The sequence below is a fragment of the Salmo trutta genome, chromosome 34 (assembly GCF_901001165.1).
Source record: "Salmo trutta chromosome 34, fSalTru1.1, whole genome shotgun sequence".
In the NCBI taxonomy this organism is placed as follows: Eukaryota; Metazoa; Chordata; class Actinopteri; order Salmoniformes; family Salmonidae; genus Salmo; species Salmo trutta.
The window spans coordinates 36750644-36775899 of NC_042990.1; the positions used below are offsets into that span (position 1 = coordinate 36750644).

General features: G+C 40.6%; 2 protein-coding genes and 1 long non-coding RNA gene across 3 annotated transcripts in view; 1 reads left to right on the plus strand and 2 right to left on the minus strand.

Moving 5' to 3' along the window:
* Window positions 1-2424: 2424 nt before the first annotated feature.
* Window positions 2425-15892, minus strand: LOC115174103 (XK-related protein 8-like). The gene is made up of 3 exons (XM_029732782.1): window positions 15309-15892; window positions 5340-5530; window positions 2425-3536 (listed from the first exon to the last, which is right to left on the minus strand). The coding sequence occupies exons 1-3, from the start codon at window positions 15626-15628 to the stop codon at window positions 2818-2820; spliced, it is 1230 nt and encodes a 409-aa protein (XP_029588642.1). The 5' UTR covers window positions 15629-15892; the 3' UTR covers window positions 2425-2817.
* Window positions 12836-13608, plus strand: LOC115174104 (uncharacterized). Its single transcript, XR_003871725.1, has 2 exons — window positions 12836-12984; window positions 13329-13608. It is a non-coding gene; the product is annotated as an uncharacterized LOC115174104 (long non-coding RNA).
* A 3531-nt stretch (window positions 15893-19423) lies between the features above and the next one.
* The window catches only part of xkr8.3 (XK related 8, tandem duplicate 3), a 6184-nt gene continuing 351 nt past the window's right edge, over window positions 19424-25256 (minus strand). The window contains exons 1-3 of the mRNA XM_029732783.1: window positions 24623-25256; window positions 23067-23254; window positions 19424-20973 (exon numbers count right to left, since the gene is read on the minus strand). The exon at window positions 24623-25256 is cut by the window's right edge and continues 351 nt beyond it. Coding sequence (XP_029588643.1) covers window positions 20225-20973; window positions 23067-23254; window positions 24623-24945 — 1260 coding nt within the window. The 5' untranslated portion in view covers window positions 24946-25256 and the 3' untranslated portion in view covers window positions 19424-20224. The remainder of the gene's footprint in view (window positions 20974-23066; window positions 23255-24622) is intronic.

Consider the following 25256-nt stretch of genomic DNA (forward strand, 5'->3'; position numbering starts at 1 on the left):
TTCAACTGTCGAATGCAATGAGCTATGAAGGTACATAGCTTTGTAGGGACACATCTGGCTCAACTTGTTCATGCTTGTAGGGATGTATTTGGCTCTACTCAAGATGATGAAACACACTATATATACAAAAGTATATGTCGACTCCCCTTCAAATTAGTGGATTTGGCTATTTCAGCCACACCCGTTGCTGACAGTTGTATAAAGTCGAGCACACAGCCATGCAATATCCATAGACAAACATTGACAGTAGAATGGCCTTACTGAAGAACTAAGTGACTTTCAACATGGCACCGTCATAGGATGCCACCTTTCCAACAAGTCAGTTCGTCAAGTTTCTGCCCTGCTAGAGCTGCCCCAGTCAACTGTAAGAGCTGTTATTGTGAAGTGGAAACGTCTAGGAGCAACAACGGCTCAGCCGTGAAGTGGTCACACGAGCTCATAGAACAGGACCGCTATGCTGACTCGTGTAAAAATCGTCTGTCCTTGGTTGTAATACTCACTACCAAGTTCCAAACTGCCTCTGGAAGCAATGTCAGTACAATAACTGTTTGTCGGGAACTTCATGAGATAGTTTTCCATGGCACACAAGCCTAAGATCACCATGCGCAATGCCAAGCGTCTGCTGGAGTGGTGTGGAGCTCGCTGCCATTGGCCTCTGGAGTAGTGGAAACGCGTTCTCTTGAGTGATGAATCACGCTTCACCATCTGGCAGTCCGACAGATGAATCTGGGTTTGGCGCTACCTGCCCGAATGATTAGTGCCAACTGTAAAGTTTGGTGGAATTGTCATTCTAGACAATTCTGTGCTTCGAACTTTGTGGCAACAGTTTGGTGAAGACCCTTTCCTGTTTCAGCATGACAATGCCCCTGTGCACAAAGCAAGGTCCATACAGAAATGGTTTGTCGAGATCGGTGTGGCAGAATTTGACTGCCTTGCACAGAGCTCTGACCTCAACCCCATCGAACACCTTTGGGATGAATTGGAACGCCGACTGCGAGCCAGGCCTAATCGTCGAACACCAGTGTCCGATCTCACTAATGCTCTTGTGGCTGAATGGAAGCAAGTCCCCACAGCAATATTCCAACATCTAGTGGAAAGCCTTCCCAGAAGAGTGGAGGTTGTTCTAGCAGCAAAGGGGGGGATCAACTCCATATTAATGCTCATGATTTTGGAATGAGTTGTTTGACGAGCAGGTGTCCACATACTTTTGGTCATGTAGTGTATAACTGAGTGGAATGTGGTTTCCCACCGCAGTTTTTTTGTATGGGACCGGAACACTGTTGAAGGCCCAATAAGGTTGTCTTGTGTACATTAAGAATACTGATGGTAGTGTAAATACAAATAAAAGTACTTTTGAAGGTGCCTGGTTTCATTGTCAGTGTTTTGCAATTGCGTACACTCTGCTGTGAATTAGCAATAAGATTATACGTCATCTTCCAAAGTGCTTCATCACCTGTATGGACATTTTTTAATTGTTTTTATTTTGCCTTTGGCATCACTGTACAAAAAGGATCACATTCACATCACACACATGAAACCAGACAGTCCAGCACACTGCACACAAACACTGAGGACATTGGCACATTCACTCAGAACTGGCCACCCCAACCGCACTGTTAAAATTACATTCTCACATCCCCTCAAGGTTTTTACCATCTAGTCCTGACAGAGTCCATGCCCTGCTAACATTTCAGGAAGCAGTGGTGCAAAGTACTTAAGTAGTACTTTAAAGTATTTTTACTTAAGTAGTTTTCTGTGGTATCTTTTTGCCTATTTTTATTACATATGTTTTCCCTGACACCCAAAAGTACTCGTTACATTTTGACAGGAAAATGGTCCAATTCACACACTTATCAAGAGAACATCCCTGGTCATCCCTACTACCTGATCTGGCGGACTCACTAAACACACATGCTTCGTTTGTAAATGATGTCTGAGTGTTGGTGTGCCCCTGGCTATCTATAACTAAAAACATTGTCTGGTTTGCGTAATAATGAATTTGAAATTATTTAAACTTTTACTTTTGACATTTAAGTATATTTTAGCAATTCCATTTACTTTGGAATATTTCAAACCAAATACTTCTAGAGTTACTGAAGTAGGATTTTACTGGGTGACTCACTTTTACTTGAGTCATTTTCTATTAAGGTATCTTTACGTTTACTAAAGTATGACAATTTAGTACTTTTTCCACCACTGTCAATAAGTAACCCTGGTTAGCTGTTCTCACGAGATCACATTAATAACACAAGTTCATGACCACGATAAACATTACTGTTTACCTTCATATTAGAAATGCACAGTGCCAAACAGAACTGTCTAGTATCGCCATCCTTGTCTACGTTTACATTTTAGTCATTTAGCAGACGCTCTTATCCAGAGCGACCTACAGTAGTGAATGCATACATTTATATAAAAAAAAAATCTTCTCCATTCCAATGAAAGCGTCAACATTTCTCAGTGTTTCAAGCTGTAGAGATGGTTCATTTAAGTAGGGCAGGGGTGTAAAACTCATTCCACGGAGGGCCGAGTGTGGGTTTTTGGTTTCAATTAAGACCTAGACAACCAGGTGAGGGGAGATCCTTACTAATTACTGACCTTAATTCATCAATCAAGTACAAGGATGGATTGCAAACAGACAGACCTTTTAGTCATTGTGGATAAATTGTTACTGATCTACAAATAATGAGTAGTTATTTATGATCCAACGTAATTTGTAGATCAGTCAGTTGGCAGTTGCCTGGCTGGGTTTGTCAGCTATAATGTTGAATGAGCCCATAGTCTTTTCAATGTGTAGGAGGGATCTCATCATCCGGATTAAGAGTAAAAGTTATCAGCTAAATTCCTCATCCTTTTATTGAACCTGACGGGCGGTTCCGGACGTTCTGTTTGACCCATAAACCTAAAGTCAACTTCATCTTTCCCATTTTGGGAGACCCCCACCAGCTCCAACCTCAGATCGACTTCTCCCAGCTTTGTAATCTTTGGGTGACAGAACTTGTAGTATATCACCTTGAGACAGAGCCCAGCTATGTAGAGTAAGATCATAATGACAAAGATGACATAGGGATCTAGTGGCAGTTCAAAATATGGAGGGTTCTTCATCATCTGCCACACCCAAAAACCACAAAGCATCCCAATATCCACTCCTATCCAGGTGTGGTAGATGGTGCTCCGCTGCCTGGTGTGCCCCTCCACTATGCTGAACCAGCTGAAGTACCAGATGAGACCTACGGTGGCCCGGTAGAGCCATTCTCCGCCGCCGCTGTCCATGAAGTCTGTCTTCAGTTGCCAGGCGACAAAAAATAGAACCATCCAGGAAGACAGGAAGTGGGCAGCGATGAAGCAGGGGAAGACCGAGGCGAAGAGGGCGACTGCTGCCACACGTGGACCAATCAGGAGCAGGTTCCACATGAAGTAGACCACTGAGGAGCTCCAGCCCTGCTTGGCCTTGTCTGGGAGGAAGGAACGCAGGGAGCGATGGTACATGGTAACGCTTACGGCGATGGCAGACACTGAACCAAGTGCCTTCAAGACTGGGGGAGAGAAAAAAACAAATTCAGGATGTTATATCAAGTAAACTGTCAATGAAAGGAATTATACAAATGTATCATCAGATCTGGAGTCAGTCACCTCTTAAATTATGAGTAGGGCCAGACCTTGGAAAATTCTGGGGCCTAGTTACAAGCTATATAACTTATATCCAGATATACAGTTGAAGTCAGAAGTTTACATACATCTTAGCCAAATACACTTCAACTCAATTTCACAATTCCTGACATTTAATCCTAGTAAAAATTCCCTGTCTTATGTCAGTTAAGATCACCACTTTATTTTAAGAATGTGCAGATTCAGAATAATAGAAGAGAGAATTATTTATTTCAGCTTTTATTTCTTTCATCACATTCTCAGTGGGTCAGAAGTTCACATACACTCAATTAATATTTGGTAGCTTTGCCTTTAAATTGTTTAACTTGGGTCAAACGTTTTGGGTAGCCTTCCACAAGCGTCCCACAATAAGTTGGGCGAATATTGGCCCATTCCTCCTGACAGAGCTGGTGTAACTGAGTCAGGTCTGTAGGTCTCCTTGCACACGCTTTTTCAGTTCTGACCACAAATTTTCGATAGGATTGAGGTCAGGGCTTTGTGATGGCCACTCCAATACATTGACTTTGTTGTCCTTAAGCCATTTTGCCACAACTTTGGAAGTATGCTTGGGGTCATTGTCCATTTGGAAGACCCATTTGCGACCAAGCTTTAACTTACTGACTGATGACTTGAGATGTTGCTTCAATATATCCACATAATTTTAATTCCCCCACAACATGATGCTGCCATCCCCGTGCTTCACGGCTGGGATGGTGTTCTTCGGCTTGCAAGCCTCCCCCTTTTTCCTCCAAACATAACAATGGTCATTATGGCCAAACAGTTCTATTTTTGTTTCATCAGACCAGAGGACATTCCTCCAAAAAGTACGATTTTTGTCCCCATGTGCAGTTGCAAACCGTAGTCTGGCTTTTTTATGGTGGTTTTGGAGCAGTGGCTTCTTCCTTGCTGAGCGGCCTTTCAGGTTATGTCGATATAGGACTCGTTTTACTGTGGATATAAATACTTTTGTACCTGTTTCCTCCAGCATCTTCACAAGGTTCTTTGCTGTTGTTCTGGGATTGATTTGCACTTTTCGCACCAAAGTACGTTCAGCTCGAGGAGACAGAACGTGTCTCCTTCCTGAGCGGTATGACGGCTGCGTGGTCCCATGGTGTTTATACCTGCGTACTATTGTTTGTACAGATGAACGTGGTATCTTCAGGCATTTGGAAATTGCTCCCAAGGATGAACCAGACTTGTGGAGGTCTACAATGTTTTTTCTGAGGACTTGGCTGATTTCTTTTGATTTTCCCATGATGTCAAGCAAAGAGGCACTGAGTTTGAAGGTAGGCTTTGAAATACATCCACAGGTACACCTCCAATTGACTCAAATGATGTCAATTAGCCTATCAGAAGCTTCTAAAGCCATGACATAATTTTCTGGAATTTTCCAAACTGTTTAAAGGCACAGTCAAATTAGTGTATGTAAACTTCTGACCCACTGGAATTGTGATACAGTGAATTATAAGTCAAATAATCTGTCTGTAAACAATTGTTGGAAAAATTACTTGTGTCATGCACAAGGTAGATGTCCTAACTGACTTGCCAAAACTATAGTTTGTTAACAAGAAATTTGTGGCGTGGTTGAAAAACGAGTTTTAATGACTCCAACCTAAGTATGTAAACTTCTGACTTCAACTGTACCTCTAGGTCTTTGTGTTCTAAGTAATTCTATGTTTGCTTTTACGTACTTGTAATGGGCTCCACCATTCCCCTCTGGATGATGATGGTAATCATGAGGACAAGCTGTGGCGCGCTCTCAGAGAAGGTCTCGATGAGGCGCAGCAGGCTAAGGTCATGGGTCAGATACACGGCGATGCCCTCCATGTAACGCTTTCTACAGCAGAAGCCACATATCGAGATCCTCACCAGACCAGCATATCTAAAATGACAGCCACATATACAGTTATTATTGTGTACTGTACTTCACTATCTATTTGACAACTTTCACTCCACTACATTCCTAAAGAAAATAAAGTACTTTTTACTCCATCCATTTTCCCTGACACCCAAAACTACTTGTTAGCAAGACAGAAAAATGGTCCAATTCACACACTTATCTAGTGGTAAGAGCGTTAGGCCAGTAACCGGAAGGTTGATGGATCGAATCCCCGAGCTGACAAGGTAAAAATGTGTCGTTCTGCCCCTGAGCAAGGCAGTTCCCCGGGCTCCAAAGACGTGGATGTCGATTAAGGCAGCCCCCCGCACCTCTCTGATTCAGAGGGGTTGGATTAAATGCGGAAGACACATTTCAGTTGAATACATTCAGTTGGACAACTGACTAGGTATCCCCCTTTTCCATCCCTGCTCATCCTTACTGCCTCTGATCTGGCAGATTCAATAAGCACAAATGCTTCATTTGTAAATAGTTAATTTTTTACCCCTTTTTCGTGATATCCAAATTGGTAGTTAGTCTTGTCCCATCGCTGCAACTCCCGTACGGACTTGGGAGAGGCGAAGCTAGAGAGCCATGCGTCCTCCAAAACACGACCCTGCCAAACCGCACTGCTTCTTGACACACTGACCGCATAACCTGGAAGCCAAACAATGTGTCGGAAGAAACACCGTCCAACTGGCGACTGTCAGCGTGCATTGCGCCCGGCCCGCCACAGGAGTCGCTAGAGCGCGATGGGACAAGGACATCCCAAACCCTCCCCTAACCCGGACAACGCTGGGCCAATTGTGCGCCGCCTCATGGGTCTCCCGGTCGCGGCCGGCTGCGACACAACCCGGGATCAGACCCGGATCTGTAGTGACACCTCTAGCACTGCATCGGCCTAACATGCTGACCAGACCACTCGCGTGCTTGCTGATTTTTGTCCACCCACACCAAACATGATCAGGACATGCAGGTTGAAATATCAAAACAAACTCTGAACTAACTATATTAATTTGGTGACAGGTCGAAAAGCATTAAACATTTATAGAAATGTAGCTTGCTGTTGCCAGCTAATTTGTCCTGGGATATAAACATTGGGTTGTTATTTTACTTCTGACCACACCGATCGCGTTGCATGTGCAAGCTTGGCAAAATAAATGTACACGAGTACCAGTCAAAAGTTTGCACGCACCTACTCATTCAAGGGTTTTTCTTTATTGTTACTATTTTCTACATTGTAGTGAAGACATCAAAACTATGAAGTAACACATATGGAATCATGTAGTAACCAACATTTTTTTAAACAAATCAAAATATAGTTTAGATTCTTCAGAGTAGCCACCCTTTGCCTTGATGACATCTTTGCACACTTGGCATTCTCTCAACCATCGTCATGAGGAATGCTTTTCCAACAGTCTTGAAGGAGTTCCCACATATGCTGAGCACTTGTTGGCTGCGGTCCAACTCATCCCAAACTATCTCAACTGGGTTGAGGTTGGGTGATTGTGGAGACCAGGTCATCTGATGCAGCACTCCATCACTCCCCATCTTTGTCAAATAGCCCTTACACAACCTGGTGGTGTGTTTTGGGTCATTATCCAGTTGAAAAGGAAAGCGCAAACCAGATGGGATGTCGTATCGCTGCAGAATTCTGTGGTAGCCATGCTGGTTAAGTATGCCTTTTAATTCTAAATAAATCACAGACAGTGTCACCAGTGTCTCACAAAGACACAGCGGTTGGAACCAAAGATCTCACATTTGGACTCATCAGACCAAAGAACAGATTTCCACTGGTCTAATGTTCATTGCTCATGTTTCTTGGCCCAAGCAAATCTCTTCTTCTTATTGGTGTCATTTAGTAGTGGTTTCTTTGCAGCAATTCGAACGTGAAGGACTGATTTAAGCAGTTTCCTCTGAACAGTTGATGTTGAGATGTGTCTGCATTTATTTCGGCTGCAATTTCTGAGGCTGGTAACTCTAATGAACTTATCCTCTGCAGCAGAGGTAACTCTGGGTCTTCCTTTCCTGTGGTGGTCCTCATGAGAGCCAGTTTCATCATAGCGCTTGATGGTTTTTGCGACTGCACTTAAAAGAAACTTTCAAAGTTCTTTAAATGTTCCAGATTGACTGACCTTCAGGTCTTAAAGTAAGGATGGACTGTCATTTCTCTTTGATTATTTGATCTGTTCTTTCCATAATATGGACTTGGGCTTTGACCAAATAGGGCTATCTTCTGTATACCACCCTTACCTTGTCACAACACAACTGATTGGCTCAAACGCATTAAGAAGGAAAGAAACTCCACAAATGAACGTTTAACAAGGCACACCTGTTTATTGAAATGAATTCCAGGTGACTACCTCATGAAGCTGGTTGAGAGAATGCCAAGAGTGTGCAAAGCTGTCATCAAGGCAAAGTGTGGCTATTTTGAAGAATCTCAAATGTAAAATATATTTTGATTTGTTGAACACTTTTTTGGTTACTACATGATTCCATATGTGTTATTTCATAGTGTTGATGTCTTCACTATTATTTTACAATGTAGAAAATAGTTCAAATAAAGAAAACCCCTGGAATGTGTAGGTGTGTCCAAACTTTTGACTGGTATTGCCATTTTCTCTACTTTTGCATACTTGTGATACGTACTGTTATCAGATCTTCAACCAAAACCTTTTATTTGAAAAAGTTAACCTGAATTAACAAATAACACAACAATGACATTCTTACTTCCTTCATTTCATAAACTAAGTTATTCAACACCCACAATTCCCTGTGTGAAAAAGTAATTGGCCCCTTACACTCAATAACTGGTTGTGCCACCTTTAGCTACTTCAACTTAGTGACATTTATGGGTTTTCAAGCATGAACAGCTCGTTTCAAGTCCTGCCACAACCTCTCAATTGGGATTAGGTCTGGACTTTGACTAGGCCATTAAAACACTTCAAATGTGTTGCTTTTTAACCATTTTCATGTAGAGTTGATTGTGTGTTTTGGATCATTGTCTTGCTGCGTGACCCAGCTGTGTTTCAGCTTCCTGACTGATGGCCTGACATTCTCCTGTAGAATTCTCTGATACAGAGCAGACATGATGGTTCCTTCTATTAAGGCAAGTCGTCCAGGTCCTGAGGCAGCAAAGCATCCCCAATCCATCACTCTACCACCACCATGCTTGACCGTTGGTATAATGTTCTTACTGTGGAACACGGTGTTTGGTTTTAGCCCGGCATAATGGGTCCCATGTCGTCCAAAAAGTTACACTGAAAACACCTTCAGTAATTCCAACTGCAAAACTTAAAATGAAGAGAATAGTATTATAATTAATCAATGTATATACCAGATACATGTAACAGGTGTAAAATATACTTTATGTATTTCACCGAAAATCCCTCAATTATTTTAATGTATTATTTTAAAGGTTATTTTAAGATGTATTACATTACTTTCAAGAGTGAATTATTATTTTCAAAATTTAGTTAATGCTGTGATGTCATCAACGGGAGCCATGCTTTAAAAAATATATATATATATATATTTACAAATCAATACAGGAAGTACATGTGGGAACACAAGTATATATGAATAATATACAATGGACAATTGGGCTAGGGGCTGGGCTGGGGGTACAATATCACATTACACAAGGACCTGAAGGGACATACTTATAATTCTAACAGCTTTTTTGTTAGTAGAGTATTTCATTGTCTTAAAATACAGTCCAATTTCTTTTTGTATAAGGTAAGAAAATGTGTTTTTTTGTTTGTAAATTTACATTTGTGAATATGAAATTTGGTCAAAAGAATAATTAAATTAATGACATAAAAAAGTTTCAGCTTATTTCTATCGTAGGTAAAGACTCCAAGCAGTACATCTCTCCACAATAGTGTAAAATCTTCATAAATGTGTTAAATTATAAATCTACTGATGTCTTGCCACAGTTTTCTTACATGAATACAATGCCAAAAAGATGCAACACTGTCTCTGGGTGGTCATTACAAAAGGAGAAATTTGAGTTGATGTTTTCCTTAAACTTCTTCATATAGTGGTTGGCAGGATAATATTTATGAACAATTTTAATGGAAACTTCCTTAATTTTGTTAACAAGTAGGTATGTGTGTGGCAACATCCAAACTTTTTTCCAACAGATATTATGAATAAATCCATTCCAATAAGGCATGACATAAGGTATAGATACAACATCCTGCTGAAACAAGGTTCGTATCGCTCTGTTGTTGGATGAACCAAAAGAGAAACAGATCTTTCCTAATGATGAGTCAACAGGGTCAACGGAAGGTCGGCTCTGAGGGTCAGGTCTTGACACGTTCCTGAATAATAAAGCAACACCTGGCATCTAAAGCAATTGCAAAATCTGTAGGTGTTACAGGGACCTTGTAAAGTGATAAGAATTCCTTATAACGGAGTAAAAGACCCTCTGCATTTACCAGTTGGCTCACCAATAGGATATTATTTACCAGTTGGCTCACCAATAGGATATTATTTACCAGTTGGCTCACCAATAGGATATTATTTACCAGTTGGCTCACCAATAGGATATTATTTACCAGTTGGCTCACCAATAGGATATTATTTACCAGTTGGCTCACCAATAGGATATTATTTACCAGTTGGCTCACCAATAGGATATTATTTACCAGTTGGCTCACCAATAGGATATTATTTACCAGTTGGCTCACCAATAGGATATTTCGTAACCAATATTCTAAAAACAAAGAAGTATTTTTATACAATATATCCCAATTATTCCATATATAATATCTGTGTGGAGAAAAAATGATGCTTATAAATTAATGATCAGAAAACCTGCCGATGAAAAGCAGGAAGTTTCACTGGAACTTTGTCAATATTATAATTGCAAACCAACATAAGTTAAAGCCACTGAAAGTAGAGAAGACATGATGAGGAATAAAATTCCACATAGAAGTGGGTCTTAGGAATTGTTTTATCCAATTGATCTTAAAAAGTATTATTTAAGGTAGTAAAGTCCAGAAAAATTCAGCCCACCATTCTCATAAGTGTTCATTACAACAGTTTTCATACTGTAATGGGTACAGTTTCTCCACAGAAAGTTGAAAAGCATCTGGTCTATCTCCTTGCTTATTTTACTGTCGAGATATAAAGATAGAGGGGCCATATGTTAGTCTAGAGATGCCTTCGGCCTTGGTTATTAGGACTCTTCCATTTAAAGATAAGTCCCTCTGCAGCCACTGATTTAGCTTCTTCTGGGGTTTTTTAATAGGAGGGTTAAAATTTAGTAAGCCTCTAGACATCTGATCCTTTGTAATGGTTATGTCTAAATATGTAAGTTCTTCTTTCTCTGGAATACCATAATATGAAGGTGTCACACAATCTTTGACAGCCATGAGTTCACATTTATTAATGTTAAGATATAAACCAGACGCTTTGGAAAAGGATTGTATCACATTGATCGATATGGGAATTTGGTTAGCATCTTTCAGATAAAGTGTAGTATCCAGGCCAGCCATGCTTTTACTCCTAAATTTGCTCAGAGCGTGACGAGGAGAAGTAGGTGTTATGTATGCACATGTTCACAAGAAAAAAGACAAGCAAAAGTTATATTGTCATTGATTTAGTGTTGCATTACTGTTTCTAGGAATATATATTCATGTGAATGGGGATAATGTGGCATGCAAGGCAGTTATATAGTCAATGAACTAATCACTGATTGGCCTGACTGAAACATGGCATAAGCCTGATGAATTTACTGTGTTAAATGAGGCCTCACCTCCTGGTTACACTAGTGACCATACCCCCCGCGCATCCCGCAAAGGCAGAGGTGTTGCTAACATTTACGATAGCAAATTTCAATTTATAAAAAAAAGAAGACGTTTTCGTCTTTTGAGCTTTTAGTCATAAAATCTATGCAGCCTACTCACTCACTTTTTATAGCTACTGTTTACTGTCCTCCCGGGCCATATACAGCGTTCCTCACTGAGTTCCCTGAATTTCTATCTGACCTTGTAGTCATAGCAGATAATATTCACATTTTTGGTGACTTTAATATTCACATGGAAAAGTCCACAGACCCACTCCAAAAGGCTTTCGGGGCCATCATCAACTCAGTAGGTTTTGTCCAACATGTCTCCGGACCTACTCACTGCCACAGTCATACTCTGGACCTAGTTTTGTCCCATGGAATAAATGTTGTGGATCTTAATGTTTTTCCTCTTAATCCTGGACTATCGGACCAACATTTTATTACGTTTGCAATCGCAACAAATAATCTGCTCAGACCCCAACCAAGGATCATCAGAAGTCGTGCTATAAATTCTCAGACAACCCAAAGATTCCTTGATGCCCTTCCAGACTCCCTCCACCTACCCAAGGACGTCAGAGGACAAAAATCAGTTAACCACCTGAGGAACTGAACTTAACCTTCCGCAATACCCTAGATGCAGTCTCACCCCTAAAAACAAAAAAAAACATTTGTCATAAGATACTAGCTCCCTGGTATACAAAAAATACCCGAGCTGTGACGCAAGTTTCCAGAAAATTAGAAACGGAAATGGCGCCACACCAAACTGGAAGTCTTCCGACTAGCTTGGAAAGACAGTACCGTGCAGTATCGAAGAGCCCTCACTGCTGCTCGATCATCCTATTTTTCCAACTTAATTGAGGAAAATAAGAACAATCCTACATTTATTTTTGATAATGTTGCGAAGTAAACTAAAAAGCAGCATTCCCCAGGAGAGGATGGCTTTCACTTCAGCAGTAATAAATTCATGAACTTCTTTGAGGAAAAGATCATGATCATTAGAAAGCAAATTACGGACTCCTCTTTAAATCTGCGTATTGCTCCATTGCTTGCTGTTTGGGGTTTTAGGCAGGGTTTCTGTACAGCGCTTTGAGATATCAGCTGATGTAAGAAGGGCTATATAAATACATTTGATTTTGATTTGAATGTTCGAGTGCAACTTTGCAAGGCTAGCCTAACTACCGTTAGCTTTGTTGCGGGAGAGGGTGTCACACCCTGACCTTAGAGAGTCTGTTTTATTCTCTATTTGGTTAGGTTAGGGTGTGACTTGGGTGGGCAAATCTATGTTTATATTTCTTTGTTGGCCGGGTATGGTTCCCAATCAGAGGCAGCTGTTTATCGTTGTCTCTGATTGGGGATCATACTTATGCAGCCCTTTTTCCCACCTGAGATTGTGGGATCTTGTTTTTGCATTGTGCTGTCTAGCCCTGCAGAACGTTACGTTCGGTTTTGCATTGTCTTGTTGGTGTTCATTATTAAAGGAAATGACGTACGCCTACCACGCTGCACCTTGGTCTCCTCATTCAAACGACGAGCATAACAGAGGGTGCAGACTTTTTTTCCCCCTCCTCACGAGTTTTCTGCAGTCTTATCAGGCAAATATAATTGTATGGAGTCCAGACGGCAGCATTAACTTTTGCCTTGTGTTTGTATCCATTCCATGCAGGTATGTTGTGAAATGTGACGATTTTGTATTCCATGTTTAATGTGCCTAGTTAGCTGTCGTTCATTTTGCTACTTGCCCGGGCATGCCAAAAATGGCGTTGTTGCTTCATTAGTATGTCTCCGGTATAATGGTACACTAAGAAATATTTAGCAGTTATTATCAAATTATCGGTGTACAACATTTATAAAACGAAATGAGTCTTTTGAAAATAGGAACATGTACATGTATTTTATTGTTGATGTTTTTACTACTGAGTTTGCTCAGCACGTGATGAGCAGAGTCCAGACTGCAGCAGTAACTTTTTAACTATTTTTTTTCCTTGTATTTGTATCCATTCCATACAGTCATTAAAAGAGAGACAACTGGCAGAATTGTGTCCAGAGCCTTATCTTCCACCTACACCTCACCAGAACACAACGAGGAAAGGTACCGGTCCAGAACCGGTTACATACACATTTAAAATGGCTATTTCATTCAAACTTCTCACTCCTGTTACACTTCATATGAGTAACAGGACTGAGTTTTTAGCATAGCATTAGCAAATACGTTAAATGTAGCCACATGGCATCAAGGCTAATAGCATGAGAACACTTCGTTTTGGTAAACCACTTGAAGGTACTATCTTAAAAAAAAAAAAAATATCTAAGAAATAATTTAGGTAACAGGACTGTAAGTTGAGATTGAAATTCTCAGTCATACAGAAAATAGTGAACTGACTTTTGGTTGCGGTCCAAACACTTAAAATACACACCATCATCCACTTCTCGCCTTAAGGCCTTGGGGGAATGAATCCCTGTCGCCGTCTTGGCGGGCGGTCCAAACTATTAGCCAAACAAGGGAAGTTTGCAACGTAAACTCCTCAGCCCTCGTTTTTTAGTCGGCTTTGCGAGTGTACAAGTATGTTCACTCCGAGGCATGAAAATACCCCATAATTAAATTCGCGACGATTGTACATCCGCTAAGAAAAGTCCGCGAAAACTTAAACAACATTAATGGAGAAGTCAAAATACAAGTGTAAGTAGAAACGAATGCAAATAAGTTAGAAATTGTGTTACTTATGAACATGACGGCACAAACACGTGTCATAAGTAAATGTTTTGTTTGGTTATCTTTTGGAAATTGTAGGAATAAAAATATTTATATTCTTCAGAAGTTCCAGCTAGGCAAGCTAATGTTAGTTAGCTAATTAATTTGCTAGCTATCATACAGTAGGTGTGTGTGTGTGTATGTGTGTGTATATATATATGTGTGTGTGTGTGTGTGTGTGTGTGTGTGTGTGTGTGTGTATATATGTGTGTGTGTGTGTGTGTGTATATATATATATATAGTCATAATTGACTGAAATGCATATAAAGCAACCACAAGCTACTGGTGGCTGAAAACACAATCATCACGGGGTGAAAGAGTGACGAATTTCCGGCCATTTTCTGGCGGTCCATTTTAAAATCATTCCTTCCTCACCCTGCAAGTGTATGATACGTCATCAGAAGTGTCCACTTAATTTGAGGGCGGAGGGGATAGGGTGTGTCTTTTAAGTGTTTGGACCGCAACTTTGGTCTTCCCATGGCCTTCAGGAGACTCAAATTATGCGACTTCCTGTTGATTATGTGACCTGTGGAATGTCCCACATTTTTAGAGGGGGGGGTTGTGTTCGGGTAACAGGACTGATTGAAATCCTGGGGACACAACTAAAATGTGTATTTTAACTAACATATTATGAATTTCCGATGAGAAAATGTATTTTATGTCTAAATTGGAAATAGTCACACAATACCTTTAAAAAAAAATTATTTCTGAAGGATTCTAATCATATTTCATGGTGTAGTGTTAGCGTGTGGGGATGGGCTAAAATCACATTTTTTTTCAGTGTTCTAGGTAGTTTTTATTAAGGTTTTACATGATGTATCTTCAAATTGCAATTAGGACAAAGTGCAAGAAACTTTGCTTGACAATATAATGTATTAAACAGATACTTTTTATGCATGTAATATCCTGGGGACAGAAAAGGCACGGATTCGGCGGATTGGCCCTTATACTTTTACTATTGATATTTAAGTATATTTTGCAATTACATTTACTTTTGATACTTAAGTATCTATAAAACCAAATACTTTTAGACTTTTACTCAAGTAGGTATTTTACTGGGTGACTTTCACTTTTACTTGAGTCATTTTCTATTAAGGTATCTTTACTTTTACTCAAGTATGACAATTGGGTACTTTTTACACCACTGGTGATACAAGTTCTTTAGGATATCAACACAGTCCGTGGCTGTTTCTGTTCCCAGTTCAACATCAAGTTAAGTCAACAAAGTTTAACTGAACCTGAGGTAGACTCCCATCTGGAACACATGAAGGATCTTGAGTAAGTGAAGGTTCTTCACAAGGCTCTCTGTCTTGGTCTCAGTACTGTCCTTGTCATAGTGGTACCACAGCCAGCTGAAAACCTGGACCAGGGCTGAGGAGCCCAGTAGTAGAAACACCAGCAGTCCCATGAACACATAGGCCTCTTCGTGATAAAATGTAACCACCGCCCACACGTCTAGTGCCACATCCAGGAGAAAAAGCAACATACCTCCGACAGTCAACAAGAAGTCAGAGGCGGGGTACTTGAATGGGATAGATTTTCCCGTGTCCTCCTCCATGGTGGCAGTGTAAACTGAAAATTCACACGTTTGCGTTGGCTCTAGCACTTATCAACCCAATGAAAAAGAGAGAGATAAAGAATCCACTACTTATGGTATCTCCTCACTGCGGAGGAACCCTTGTACTATGAAACTGAAAGTAAACAAACGGCAGAAGTACAGCAGGTTTTCTTTCCTCCCACGTCCCAAATGCTTTGGGGGAGGGACAAGAGAAATATGACTTTTGCATATAAGAGTATTTCAAGTTGTAGGCAACATGAGATAGTAAAATATGTTTTACATACTGTTTAACACACTTTATATGTATAGTATACATTATACTGTATTATAGTCATGGCTCATTCTATATAACTACTGCTATACACACCTCTTCTAGTCATAAACTGTCCATAATGTCTACACACCATTATAAACTGAGTATACAAAACATTAAGAACACCTGCTCTTTCCATGACATAAACTGACCAGGTGAAAGCTATGATCCCTTATTGATGTCACTTGTTAAATCCACTTCAATCAGTGTAGATGAAGGGGAGGAGACAGGTTAAAGAAGGATTTTTAAGCCTTGAGACAATTGAGACATGGATTGTGTATGTGTGCCATTCAGAGGGTGAATAGATAATACAACAGATTTGAATGCCTTTGAACAGGGTATGGTAGCAGGTGCCAGGCGCACCGGTTTGTGTCAAGAACTGCAACACTGCTGGGTTTTTCACGCTCAACAGTTTCCCGTGTGTATCAAGAATGGTCCACCATCCAAAGGACATCCAGCCAACTTGATACAACTTTGGGAAGCATTGGAGTCAAATTGGGCTTTAATGGGACAAATGTCCTCCAAAAAGTTAACTCAAGTTTTCCAAAAAGGACCTGGAAGCACCTGGATGATCATCAAGACTCTTGGAAGAATGTTCTATGGACAGATGATTCGATAGTGTAACTTTTTGGACGACGTGGGACCCATTATGCCGGGCTAAAACCAAACACCGTGTTCCACAGTAAGAACATTATACCAACGGTCAAGCATGGTGGTGGTAGAGTGATGGATTGGGGATGCTTTGCTGCCTCAGGACCTGGACGACTTGCCTCAATAGAAGGAACCATCATGTCTGCTCTGTATCAGAGAATTCTACAGGAGAGTGTCAGGCCATCAGTCAGGGAGCTGAAGCACAGCTGGGTCACGCAGTAAGACAATGATCCAAAACACACAATCAACTCTACATGAAAATGGTTAAAAAGCAACACATTTGAAGTGTTGTAATGGCCTAGTCAAAGTCCAGACCTAATCCCAATTGAGAGGTTGTGGCAGGACTTGAAACGAGCTGTTCATGCTTGAAAACCCATAAATGTCACTAAGTTGAAGCAGCTAAAGGTGGCACAACCAGTTATTGAGTGTAAGGGGCCAATTACTTTTTCACACAGGGAATTGTGGGTGTAGAATAACTTAGTTTATGAAATGAAGGAAGTAAATATGTCATTGTTGTGTTATTTGTTAATTCAGGTTCCCTTCATCAAATAAAAGGTTTTGGTTGAAGATCTGATAACAGTACGTATCACAAGTATGCAAAAGTAGAGAAAATGACAATACCAGTCAAAAGTTTGGACACACCTACTCAAAAGTAGAGAAAATTATAAAGGAAGCAAATACTTTTTCATGGCACTGTATGTATATATATATATATATATATATATATATATATATATATATATATATATATATATACACACACACACTACCGGTCAAATGTTTAAGAATACCTACTCATTCGAGGGTTTTCTTTATTTTTGTAGAATAATAGTGAAAACATCAAAACTATGAAATAACACATATGGAATCATGTAACTAAAAAAAGTGTTAAACAAATAAAAATATGTATTTTTCTTAAAACTGCATTGTTGGCTAAGGCTTGTAAGTTGGCTTGTAAGTAAGCATTTCACTGTAAGGTCTACACCTGTTGTATTCGGCGCAGGTGACAAATACAATTTGATCTATGGGTCCTCAGGTAGAAAAAGTTACTGAAGTCACTATGGGTCCTCAGGTATAAAAAGTTAAAGTACAACAATGCAATACTAGCTAGTACACTTCAACTTACATCATGTTTGAAGACAGATGTGTGTGAGCATTACTCATATGAGATTATATTATACTCACGTATTGACGATGTCAATAGGTGAAGCCTTGGAAGAACACTTGAGGAACTTTTAAGAAAATAACATTGAAACCTCAGACATAAACGACACAAAAGATAAGGCATAAAACTACATAAGTTCGTGATTGTCTTATGATTTTAATAGTCCAGCATTAGATGCCCTTTAGGTAAGAGAGGTAAAAGGTTGAATTGTTGACCTTCAGGGGAATAGGTTCACACAACACACTGTGTAATAACAACCATGTGCAGAACGAATGAGATGACAGTTAAAATATGGAATATTTGGTTCCATTCTGCAGTATCCAATAATGTTTCACACAGAAATCTTAACATTATAGGAACATAACTTCACAAGGCCACAGGTATGACTGTACAATCTTTATTTAACTAGGCATGTCAGTTAAGAACAAATTCTTATTTACAATGACGGCCTACATCGGGCCAAACCCTAACCCGGACGACGCTTGGCCAACTGTTCGCCGCCCTATGAGATTCCCAATCACGGCCGGTTGTGATACAGCCTGGAATCGAACCAGGGTATGTAGTGACGCCTACTAGCACTGAGATCCAGTGCCTTAGACCGCTGCGCCACTCGGGAGCCGGAACATCCAGAACATTGTCCACAACATAATGTGAAAAGTAGTGCACTATAGCAGGAATAGGGTGCCATTTGGGACTAATCAAACTGTATTGACGTTCCATCCATGTGTACATACAGTGTGGCCTACATAGATTTGATGCTGTATATAGAAAAAAGACTAATGAAGCTGGTGGACGAGTGACCGTCACAGACATTAGTGGATGCACTGTCGACATAGATACAGAGAATTAAAAATAACACAACAGTTACAACAGGAAAGCGAGGAACGTGATAGTTCATCGTACATTCATTGTACATCCAAAAATAGCAAACGAAATGTCAAATAACTTTCAGAACGCTGTAGATGGGTAACAATCTCCCAAATAAAAATACAAACTTTTCACACAATAATAAAAAAACGGATAAAAATGTACCATTACTTATTCTTCTAATTACCTTTGGCATCACGTAATTAGTTATTTTGAGATTTTAAGTAGAAATTGTGCACCAATATTGAATTTTACAAGCCTGTTATATTAAATGAAGTGTCCTTTAAAGGGATACTTCAAGATTCTGGCAATGAGGCCCTTTATCTCTTTCCCCAGAGTCAGATGAACTCGTGGGATACCATTTTTATGTCTCTGTGTGCAGTTTAAAGGAAGTTGCTAACTAGCACTAGTGCAAATGCTAACTAAGATATCCATAGACTTCCATTCATTGCACTAACGCTAGTTAGCGTTGGCTGGCGACACTACATCTAACTTCCTTCATACTGGACATAGAGACATTTTGACATTCCCTCTGTGACGTCTAGGAAGATTTTAACCCACTTAAGGCCACCATTTCACCATCATTGGTGAAACAATAGTATATTACATTTTAAATAACATAAGATGCAACAAATTAAAGTACTTTGAAGTACTAAAGCCTTAGTTATTTTGGTGCTTGAAAAAGTAATTTCTGAAGATGAGGGATATTTAGTAAGTGATTCACCCTGTCCCTCATTTTAAGGTCAATACTGTTACGTGATCTGAACTCTCGTTTTAATATGATAAACATTTTTTTTTATTTTTTACATTGAACATCTAATAGTAAAGAATCCTAGTGTACGACCAGGTGAGCTGAATCTACATGTTTTGGCCATTTTCTGGTGTTTTGTGGTGGAAAACTGAGCGGTTCAAGGATAAGACGTCAACCCTGTTACCCATGGATAGACAGGTTAGATATGTTTACATTTTCAATTGTTTTGTGAAGCTTGCATTCAATTGCCTCTCCCTGTTGCACACAAGCTTCAAGAATTATCGCTGATTTAATATGAAGTCATCAACCTTCTTACTTTATATTTTTTTTAATTTAGCCTCTTGAGATGGGGAAAATATGTTTTTTATTAAGTTGAACATGTGCTCTTTGTGACAGAATGTTACAATTAGGTGAAATGAAACGTTAGTTTTTTTTCTCACTAAGTTACAAAACCCAAAAAGGACTAATTTCGTGGAATAACCCAATAGCTCTTTCCTACAACTCCAATGTTCAATATTGATCAATGGAACCTGCTCAGACTGTATCCCAAATGGCACCCTAGTCTCTACATAGTGCACTACTTTTGACCATATCCCTATGGGCCCTGGCCACAAGTAGTGCACTATATAGCGACTAGGGTGCCATTTGGGACGAAACTTCAATGACCTTATCACTGTTTCACAGAATATGCTAATTTAAACATAAAGTCTGATTTACAATAAGTTGTGCAGCACCTTATTTATACAAAAATACAGCATGAAAAACAGGATGGTCTAGAAAAAGACACCAGACATTGCATCATCATTCCATCATTGCATGTAAATAAGAGTCTAGTTCAAACACATCCAGTCAGACAACAGTGTTGGCTTCGCACCCGTTTATCTTACTGGGCTTCCTGGCTTCCTCCTTGGAGTAGAAGTGAGTTGCATGGCTTGCCATCCTCTTGTTACGGAACCGAGGAGTACCAGTTTGGGGGGCGATGGATCTGAACACCATCTCCTGACCATCAGGCAGCTCATCTTCTAACCTTGCCTCCATGACAGGGGGCATCCACAGCGTGGGGTGGAAACAGTAATAGTAGAGTGTTTTAAACAGGACTCCCATCAGGTAGGTGAGGGGCAGAGTGGCCAGCAGGATGGGGGCGTAGGACTGTGTCAGGACCGGGTCTCTGTAGAACCACCATGTGACTAGCAGAATCCCTCCGTCCGTAGCCATGAAGGAGTGATAGATGATGCTCCTCCTTCTGGTCCCTCCCTCCGCCACGTTGAACCAGCTGAAGTACCAGATGAGACCTACGGTGGCCCGGTAGAGCCATTCTCCGCCGGCGCTGTCCATGAAGTCTGTCTCCTGCCGCCACACCCAGAACACCAGCACTGGCCAGATAAGCAGGAAGTGGGCAGCCAGGTAGGAGGGCAGAATTGTGGCGAAGAGGGCGACTGCTGCCACGCGCGGCGCGATGAGAAGCAGGTTCCACAGGAAGTAGACCAAGGCGGAGCCCCAGCCCTGCTTGGCCTTGTCTGGGAGGAAGGAACGCAGGGAACGATGATAGTCCACCACCATCCAGGCTATGGAAGTAGTTGACGCCACGACACTCACACCTACAAAAGAGATGTAAAACTATCAGAAAAATGACAAGAGGAAGTTTATAGGCCAAAGATAATTGAGCGTTGGACGATGCTTTTTGGGTTCGGTTTGGTACTGATTTGATTATTCCAAAATAATCACGGTTGTGCGATTTTGGTTTAGATTTTTTTTTTTTATCCATTAAATGCACTATGCATTATGTGGGTTGAACACTGTAACAACACAGAATAAAACAATTAATATAAGTCCCACGATGGTAGTGACTGCCTATTAGTACCTATCGCTTATTAACCATCAGTTAATCACAATATTTCATTCCCGCAGGAGGCCTTTTGGTTGGTCGTCATTCTAAATAATAATTTGTTCTTAACTGACTTGCTTAGTTAAATAAAGGTTAAATATATATATATTTTTTAAACTTTACTTTAATAAAATATTTGTTTTATTTGATGACTTTATTATTTAGTTCCAAGTCATCATCTCTGTAGAGTTGCTGCCTATGCTGTCTGACAAAATCACTATTTTAGTAGTTCTTCAAAGTAAATAAGGCATACTATTATAACTGCTGAATACCAACTATCAATCACTTAGATCATGTACTTTCAGGCTCACGAAGCAACAGCTTTCTATCCCTCTCGATCGCGGTTCTCTATTCTCTCAGTCTCCGTGTCTGCTCCACACAGACCGGACAAGTTTAAGCGGACGCGCAGTGGATTATGGTCATTGTAGTTAATTAACACGTTTTCTGTGCTAAACTATGTACAAAATTGGCCTGTTGGAAACTACAACCCCCTATTACATCGCACAGTTCAGGCTTCATCTGATTTATCGCTACAGAAACTGCACATCGAGCTGACAGAAAAAAATACAATTCAAATAACTGAACCAACGTCGGTCAATTAGTTGTTTAAAAAACCAAAAAATAAAAGAAATGTCGCTCAACGCTAGCACATAGCCAAAAAGCTCTTAAAACTTGAGAGGAAGGGGATATAGAGAGGAAGTTGTGTGTAAACACAATGTGTAGCTAGATCATTGTGTAAACTATTGCTAAACTTAATGAGGGACACAATGATGGTATGAGGAACTTATATTAATTTATACACATTTTCTTCCTCTAAATACTGCCTATTTGAAAAATGTATTATGTGGAGTGTCAGTGACAGTGTGAACCTGTCCCCTGGTATAAGGACATACAGTAGGACAACAGTATAGTAAAGAATCCCAAACTTAAGTGTTGCCTTGGATTCAGATTGTTCTCAATAGCCTACAGCAGTGTTCGCCAATAGGTGACCTGCAGGCCTAATTCGGCTCACAGGTGATTTTATTTGCCAAATCCCCATACACAGCTTCTGAGCAAATAGATTATTATTATTTATTTGGGGGGGGGGGGGGGGGGGGCATAAAAGACTGTAAAATCACCAGATAATCATCTAAAGTTATTTTCATTTAGGAAATATGTTCCCAAGTATTCCCACACATACATAGAGAGGCGTAGTATGTGATTATGCCATACTGTGTGATTGTATTTCCCTATCTGTTTGGGCTTCTTGTCGTCAATTTGCTGTGTACAAATTAATTACAACTATTTTCTGACCTTCAACCATCCGCTGAATGTAACTGGGGACCCCTGACCTACAGCATCAGTGGTGATTTCTACTCCAGTCTGGTGTCCAGAATCACAGGGACGTATCCCAAATGGCACTCCATTCCCTATTTAGTCCACTGCTTTCCACCAGAGCTCTACGGGCCCTGCTCAAATGTAGTGCACAATAATGGAATACACTCTTAGAAAAAAGGGTTCCAAAAGGGTTCTTTGGTTGTCCCCGTAGGAGAATCCTTTTTGGTTCCAGGTAGAACCCTTTTGGGTTCCATGTAGAACCCTCTGTGGAAAGGGTTCTACCTGCAACCAAAAAGGGATCTTCAAAGGTTTATCCTATGGGGACAGCCGAAGAACCCTTTTAAGGTTCTAGAAAGCACTTTTATTAATTAAAGTGAAGGGTGCCATTTGGAACGAACCCCAGGTGTAGAGCTGACAGCGACTCACACTGAACCGTCCTGGCCTTGTTGGTGTGTGTAGAGGTGTGTGTACTGTGTAGAGGTGACTCACACTGAACTGTCCTGGCCTTGTTGGTGTGCAGCATGATATGGGTCATGAGGGTGAGCTGCGGGGCGCTCTCACAGAAGGTCTCGATGAGGCGTAGCATGCTCAGGTCGTGGGTCAGGTACACGGCGTACCCCGAGCCCTGCTCCTGTCGCCACCACACACGGAAGCCCTGCCATATGGCTGAGATGTGTCTGTGAACAAACACTGTCTGTTAGTATGAGCAGCAACAACCAACAGAAACACCTGCCAGGGACAATAGAACATACACACATGGGCATCATTCTAAAAATGTCTTTCCACTTAGCTAACTTATCATCTTGTGTAGGTGGGGAGTAAGTTGATAAAGCAGATGTAACAGTGTAGGTTCCGTCCCTCTCTTCGCCCCAACCTGGGCTCGAACCAGGGACCCTTGCACGCATCAACAACTGACACCCACGAAGCATCGTTACCCATCGCGCCACAAAAGCCACGACGAAACCCTACTTCAAGTCTCAGAGAGAGTGACGTCACCGATTGAAACGCTATTAGCGCGCATCACCGCTAACTAACTAGCCATTTCACATCGGTTACACAGAGCACCATCATGAGCTGTAGGGTCCTTATACCACCTAAATGGTTTAAATTGCCATCTTGTGTGTTACTAAGCAGAAGTAAACCAAAAGACACCTATCATTGTCAGAGAACAGGACGCAGACATAGGCCTATTTATGTCATTCAAAACAACGTCTTCCACTTAGCAACTTAACATGTGTGTAGGTGGGGTGTGAGGTTGTCAAGGCAGAGCCTACTGGTTATGGTTTACATACCTGACACTCCGGAGTGGTAACTTGATTGGTTTCTACACAAGTCACATGTTATTAGTTGTGCATGAGCTGCTCTGTGAGCCTCAGTATTCACACCACAATGACAAAAGTATACAAATATGTGCATCATGAGCTGTAGGATCATTCCTGTACGTTTCCCAAATAGTTTGAATTCCCAATTAACTATCATGTGTGTTATTATGCACTTATTAACATTGTATGTCCATTCCAAATAACTGGCTTTTCTCGCTGACACTCCTGTGAGTTGGGTAACTTGATGGTTTCTACATAAGTCTAATGTTATTAGCTGTACATGAGCTGCTCCGTGAGCCTCTCAGTATTAACGAGACTAAGGAAATCATACATTTCACAAATAGCCTGCAGCACATCATGTCTTCCTGTGGACTCTGACAAGTTTTTATCTTATTTGTAGTGATGGCTCAGGAAATCAATTTCATAGGCTACATTAAAAAACTTCAGAGGAAATTATATATATTATTATAATATGACCAAATTATTATATGACCAAATAATACAAATATTATACAATGCATAGTTTCAGGGAGCCAAAAAAAGTATGCACTACACTGCAGCCATAGAATAAATAAATGACAATGTATTTCTCAATAGATGATGTATTTTTAGACTACTGTGTCTTGTACACTGTGATAAACAAGGTGTAGTTAACAAAGATGGTCCACATGAGAATTACGTGCATTCAATCAAGTGTCAAAACTAAAAAGCTAGCTACAGTACCTGCAAAAGAATCCGAGCTGAAGTACATGTAGCAGGAATGAAAGTTTGACGCAGCCTCCAAAGAGGATATTCTTGGCATTTTGCTCATCGAAGCCCTCCAATTCGCGGTCGTATTTCAACCAGAACCAGCTAAACATCTGGACCACTACCGAAGACAGGACCATAAGGCCGATCAACACTCCGAACCAGAAGAAATCCCCACGCGAGTAGAACTCCGTAGCGACCCAAATGTCGGATCCCACGTCAAACAAATAAGTACACACACCGACTACCGAGAAAAGAAAATCAAGCCATGAGTACTTTGAAAACATTGGGCTATCCATAGCTAAATAACCCCCCCTGTCCCGTCGCTCTCTAAAGTTTTTCACTTAGCTCGTCTTGCTTCATGCATTTGTTGTACCATCTTTTTGCGAAAGCGATCCGCTATCATGAGCTATCGAATTTTGACAAGTGTAAAGAATAATGACAGCTCCCGCATGTTGTCCAATGCATCTGTTAGGAAAAGTAAACATGGAACACAACTTGTAGTTACATTTGAATGCAACAATGAAGCGAGGACAGGCATTGTAGCTAGCGATCACATCTCCATTGTAAAGTTTGATCTCAAGAGGTGCGTTCAGTTGGATTTAACCGT